This window comes from Notothenia coriiceps, unplaced genomic scaffold (genome assembly GCF_000735185.1).
Source record: "Notothenia coriiceps isolate Sejong01 unplaced genomic scaffold, NC01 NC01_scaffold00037246, whole genome shotgun sequence".
In the NCBI taxonomy this organism is placed as follows: Eukaryota; Metazoa; Chordata; class Actinopteri; order Perciformes; family Nototheniidae; genus Notothenia; species Notothenia coriiceps.
In genome coordinates, this window is record NW_011369947.1 from 12,239,954 (window position 1) to 12,246,093 (window position 6,140).

The 6,140-nt window shown below is 45.6% G+C and overlaps 1 protein-coding gene across 1 annotated transcript in view; it reads left to right on the plus strand.

The window, feature by feature from the left end:
• Positions 1–277: 277 nt before the first annotated feature.
• The window catches only part of LOC104966421 (dynein heavy chain 10, axonemal-like), a 19,071-nt gene continuing 13,208 nt past the window's right edge, over positions 278–6,140 (plus strand). Inside the window, exons 1-13 of the mRNA XM_010795608.1 lie at positions 278–544; positions 627–810; positions 905–1,039; positions 1,118–1,270; positions 1,435–1,623; positions 2,362–2,553; positions 2,684–2,802; positions 2,881–3,039; positions 3,131–3,266; positions 3,371–3,493; positions 3,581–3,712; positions 3,818–4,034; positions 4,319–4,370. Of these exons, the coding sequence (XP_010793910.1) occupies positions 285–544; positions 627–810; positions 905–1,039; positions 1,118–1,270; positions 1,435–1,623; positions 2,362–2,553; positions 2,684–2,802; positions 2,881–3,039; positions 3,131–3,266; positions 3,371–3,493; positions 3,581–3,712; positions 3,818–4,034; positions 4,319–4,370 (2,051 nt within the window). The 5' untranslated portion in view covers positions 278–284. The remainder of the gene's footprint in view (positions 545–626; positions 811–904; positions 1,040–1,117; positions 1,271–1,434; positions 1,624–2,361; positions 2,554–2,683; positions 2,803–2,880; positions 3,040–3,130; positions 3,267–3,370; positions 3,494–3,580; positions 3,713–3,817; positions 4,035–4,318; positions 4,371–6,140) is intronic.

The window sequence follows — 6,140 nt, forward strand, 5'->3', positions numbered from 1 at the left end:
CAGAGATGCAATCAATGACAGGAGTTGTCACTACAGTAGCTAGGTGGGTTCGAAACCTGAGCCCGCCGAAGTTTTCAGACAATGTCTTCCCCTCTATCTCTCAATTTAACACCCTCTCAGGAATAAAGGCACTCTGGCCCAAAAAACCTTTCTTAAAAAAAAAAGTAGATGACTTTTTAACATTATACTCAAAGGGCCAGTAAATATCACCCCGGGGCCGCCAATTGAATAGCCCTGGAGTACACGGTAAATGTATGGTTTCCTCGTCTCTCAGGGTGGAATGGATGATGCTGTACCAGGGAATGGTGGTGCTGGCTGCAAGTCAAGTGTGGTGGACCTGGGAGGTAGAGGACGTCTTTAAAAGTGTGAAGAAAGGAGAGAAGAACGCACTGAAGACCTATGCTATCAAAATGCACAAGCAGATTAATGAGTTGGTCAAACGCATTACACAACCTATGAAGACAAATGACAGGCGAAAGATAAACACTGTCCTTATCATCGATGTCCATGCAAGAGACATCGTAGACAGCTTTGTACAAAACAGGTATTATTTTTTTTTCTCATCACACATGTCAGCGTAAGTAATGTGTAGGTAAACTTATATTACAATGTTATTCTCTTTCCAGTATAATGGACGCACAGGAGTTTGAGTGGGAAAGCCAACTGAGATTCTACTGGGTCAAGAAACACGACAACCTATTTGTGCGTCAGTGCAGTGCTTCGTTCTCTTACGGCTACGAATACATGGGGTTAAACGGACGATTGGTTATAACCCCACTGACAGACCGTATCTACCTCACCCTCACGCAGGTCTGAGAATCTTTCCACATTTGTATCACCCAAGCAGAAACGTGTATATTGTCAGCTCGTGATGTCTGTATGTGGGTGTTTATTTGTAATACAGGCCCTCTCCATGTACCTGGGTGGAGCTCCTGCTGGACCGGCTGGTACAGGGAAGACAGAGTCCACCAAAGACCTGGCCAAGGCTTTGGGCCTGCTCTGTGTGGTGACCAACTGTGGGGAGGGCATGGACCACATGGTGAGAAGCTTGAAGAGTACACAGCTGCTGAGAAGTGACTTAATCACAATTAGTGAATCCTCTCCTCTTGGTTCTCAGGCTATGGGTAAGATCTTCTCTGGCCTTGCCCAGTGTGGAGCGTGGGGCTGCTTCGATGAGTTCAATCGCATCGACGCCTCAGTGCTGTCAGTTATCTCCTCCCAAATCCAGACTATCCGCAAAGCTCTCATGCTGCACCTGACAAGGTTTCATGTAAGTATGTTGTAGTTATACAGAACCAGTTATGAATACACTGCAAATAAGTTCCTGAATGTTTCACAGAGAAGGTTATTTGACATTTTTACTAACTTGCTTATTTAGCCTACACACAGTTGTTGAACTCTATTCCCTCTAAACGACACCTTTGTCATTATCAGTTTGAGGGGCAGGAGATCAGCCTGGACGGTCGCATGGGGATCTTCATCACCATGAACCCAGGGTATGCAGGACGCACGGAGCTGCCAGAATCAGTGAAAGCCCTGTTCAGACCGGTGGTGGTCATTGTGCCTGACCTGCAGCAGATTTGTGAGATCATGCTCTTCTCTGAGGGCTTCTTATTGGCCAAGGTGAAGGACACACACACACACACACACACACACACACACACACACACACACACACACACACACACACACACACACACACACATCCATACTCTAGATGTGTTCCCCCCCCTCCTTATGTGCCCAATCCCCCCATGTGAATCACACCTGCTGGCACTCACAAACACACACACACATACACAGAACAATTTGACACATTTCCCGCTCTTATGTGCCCATCCCCCCACATGGATCACACCTGGCACACGCAATACATGTTCAGTGTCTATTCTTTGTATATTTACTGCAGTTGTTCATGTATACCAGTAGTCTGATACAACATTTACAGTTTGAAATGTGGTGATGATGAATGGTGTTTGTGTTAATGTAATAGCAGTTAAAACAGGACCGGTCAAATTTGACCGCGAACACCAAAGTAAGGGGGGGGGAAAACGAAGACAATAGGAGGGTTAAAGGTTTCAGTCTGGATTAATACCTGACTCTAGATAAATGACCATTCCTTAGCCCCATCTTAAGAAAATACAAGTCTACGTTAATAAACTTAAGCGCCGAAGGTTTAAGAAACATGAAAAGAGGTTAAACAAGTGAGAGTTCACTGATCTAAAATTGTGATTATGTTTGAGATTGTTAATGAAAAAAGAACAGGTTAATTTGATATGACAGATTTTCAATTGATTTTATTTTTGTTAATTTGAAATGGACAATTCATGTAGGCATTGTTGTATTCTACCCTCTCCACAGGACGTGGTTTTGATGCGTGCTCTCAGGGACATGAACCTTCCAAAGTTTGTGTTTGAGGACGTGCCTCTGTTCCTCGGGCTGATCTCAGATCTGTTCCCTGGGCTGGACTGCCCTCGGGTTCGCTATCCAAACTTCAATGATGCCGTGGAAGGGATCCTGGAAGAGCACAAATACGTCATGCTGCCAAACCAGGTTACTCATCTGGGTCTACATTTTATTCTTTGATACACGGGCTGTGTAGTTACATTGGCAAATATGTATTTGGGAATGTGAGTGTTTGGATAATGATTCACCCTTTTCTTCATGCTGTCGGTGGTTTCAGGTGGATAAAGTGGTGCAGATGTACGAGACGATGATGACGAGACACACTACGATGATTGTGGGCCCCACAGGCGGAGGGAAATCGGTTGTGATTAGCACATTGTGTCAAGCTCAGACCAAGTCAGTTCACATTGGTTTACATCACCTTCCTGATCTTTTGTGTGAACAATAGTGATATTTATTTTCACTCATCATCAGATTGGGAGACCACACCAAGATTTATCCCCTGAACCCTAAAGCCATGAGTGTCATTGAACTTTACGGTATTCTGGACCCTGAGACTCGAGACTGGACTGACGGGATCTTATCCAACATCTTCCGGGACATCAACAGGCCTACTGACAAAAAAGAGCGAAGGTAAACAAACAGAGAAGTGTTAGCAGTTTTTTAAAAAGTGCAGGGTGCGAGTTACACGTCTCATTCATACTATATGAACTCTGCCTCACAGGTACATCCTGTTCGATGGGGACGTGGATGCTCTGTGGGTCGAGAATATGAACTCAGTGATGGACGACAACAAGATCCTTACACTAGCTAATGGAGAACGGATACGTTTACAGAATCACTGTGCTATGCTTTTCGAGGTTTGTCTCACTTTGAAGAAGGCTGTCAGCAAAAAAACCTTTACTGACAATTTACTGCAAAGCAACACTCAGATCAATAATGTGAGGAAACTTCCCCACCACAGGTTGGAGATCTGCAGTATGCTTCCCCTGCTACTGTTTCCCGCTGTGGGATGGTTTTCGTTGACCCCAAAAATCTCCGTTACACCCCATACTGGCAGAGATGGGTAATCGACAGAACTGACGAGGTGAAAAAAACATATGCACCCTATCTAAAACGTGCACATGTGTATCACTTGATTGTATCTCAGCAATGTTGTTTGTTTTTCTTCTAGGAACAAAAAGTGCTCAACCAACTGTTTGAGAAGTATGTGCACAGCTCTATTGAAATGATTGTGGAAGGTATTGTTAATGGAAAACAGGGCCAGAAACTGAAGACTGTTGTCCCTCAGACAGATCTGAACATGGTAGGTTAATCTCTTTCATGCAGAATGTTCTCCATTACCAGTGTTGTTGTATCTATGCATGAAGATAAATAAGTCCTATGGTTAACTTCTTGTCCGTGTGTTCAGGTGACTCAGCTGTGCTTGACACTGGATGCACTGCTTGAGAGTGAGAGATTCACTGCTGAAGTACTGGAGTGTTACTTCCTGGAAGCTCTGTACTGCTCACTGGGGGCCACGTTGGTGGAGAGCAGCAGGATCAAGTTTGATGAGTTCATCAAAAAACTCTCGTGTCTCAGCACAGTGCATGATGAGAAGGCCCTGGCTGGGCCTGGTGAGATCCCAGGTACATCTTGAATGTGGACTAAATGGAAAACAATATTAAGATCACCCATTAAAAAAAAGTGTTAAAGGTCCCATGTCATGGCCATTTCTACTGATCATAATTCCATTGTTGAGGTCTACTAAAATACATTCATATTGTGCGATTTTCCAAACTCACATTACCGGCACATTCTTCGCCTCTATTTACGACGCGTCGTCGGCCAGGTATAGCTTTTCTTTCTTGTTACTTGGGCGAGCGACGTGGTAATGAGGGGATTGTATTAGTATTCGTATGTTGCCCGACAGTGCTCGACTTCCTCGACTCTCGGACCTTCTTACATGGGAAGTCCGCTACTAAGTAGGCAGTAGATAGCTCCTGGGTCGTCAGGGAAGGTATCATCTGGGAGCTAGAGAGAACCAAGAAAAGAGGTGTAACCGAGGTCCAAGAGACGTCGCAGTACCTGTCCAGGCAAGACCTACTACCGAACGGTACTAGTCTCATTAGATCTTTGGTCTACCCATTACTTTACTTTTTTTAGGGGAGTTCCACTGTCTCTGTTGAATTCGTTAAACTGCCGAATCTACATGCTTGCGAAGTGTTAAGACAGACGTAACTCCGCGCAAAAAGGAAGTACTTCAATGACCTGACCACCCGGTCAGAACCTTCACGGGGCTGAGAGGCTGGTGCGTCGGTGGCCCGAGAAATAGAAGTGGTAGACAAAGGTCCTAGGGTCGCCGAGAGCACCACAGCTATTCAATCCATTGAATTCGTGGGTCTGAGCGTGTCCTAGTCAAGTTGAATTTTCCAGCTTCGTTGTCCCGAAGCCTCGCGGATGGGTGGGCCAAATTTAGGACCACAACTACGGTCGAGTAGGAACCAAATAACGAGGAAATCGCGGTCTTATGAGTCGGTGTGAAGTAGAGTCCCATACATAGTTACATAGAAACCCTGCTCTTGGCAGTCCATTGGGTGAAGACGAGCACCAAGGTAGTGTTTTACCTTTAGTATGTCCGCCACCCCTTATCGGATATACCTAGTCTTTTACACACGTAATTTGTTTGGGTCGCTATCTTTCACTGCTTACTATTTTGTATGAATATTTACACCCGATGTTCTTATTATTATAGGGTTTTATATATTGACAAAAGAAAGAGTGAGTACTATTAGATAAGTAAGATGTCTTTGGTACAAATATCGTACAAGATGTCAGTTCACGTACATTACTTATATTAGGTTTTACTGCATGAAGAACTATTTTCGTGTAGGAATATATAGATGAGATCAATATAGAAGGGGCCTAATAAGATATCATATGGTGAGTATTGGGGTACAATCGAGGGTGGTAGTTGATTGTATTGGAATTTTCCAGGGTACAGTACCGAAAAGGCCATAATGCGGCATGGAGCAACAGAGCAATAGCTTCCAACAATACGTACATTTGTCCAGGACGTCCAGTTGTTTGGGGGAGTTTCATGTTGGACATCACTCCATTTTGAGATTGTGTCGTGTCCGGACAGATACGACGGGGTGTTTGCGGAGCAACCTCTAAAGAGAAAAATGTAACAATGAGAACCCATATCACTGCATAAACCCCATATCACTGCATTACATTTGCAGGGCGCCTTCCGGGCAATTGCAAACCTGGCTTAGGGCGCCTGTGTGTGTGCTGTGGTGTGGTGTGTTGTGTGTGGCTGTGTGTGTGGTGGTGTGTGTTGTGTGTGTGTGTGTGTGCTGTGTGTGTGTGTGTGGGGTGGTGTGTGTGTGTGTGTGTTGTGTGTGGTGATGTGTGTGGTGTGTAGTGTGTGTGTGGCTGGTGGTGTCGTAGTGTGTGTGTGGGTGTGTGTGTGGTGTGTGTGACGCGCCTGCAACCGCTTCACACTCGACCGAGGACCACACCCCAGCCGCTCTGTGCGCTGCTGGTGGTCGCCTTGAGTCGACTCGGTTTTGGAGGGTCGGTCGCGACGCCCACACACAACACACAAAGCGCGTACCCAAAGCGTACACAGAGCGACAGAGGCGTTTCTTTGGTCACCGGTGACCCGAGTGTCCCTCCCCCGTCCGTCGAGGGTTGTTCCGGCAAATCCTGTCTCCACTGTATGGTGGTATGATATGTGCTTGCTACGACAT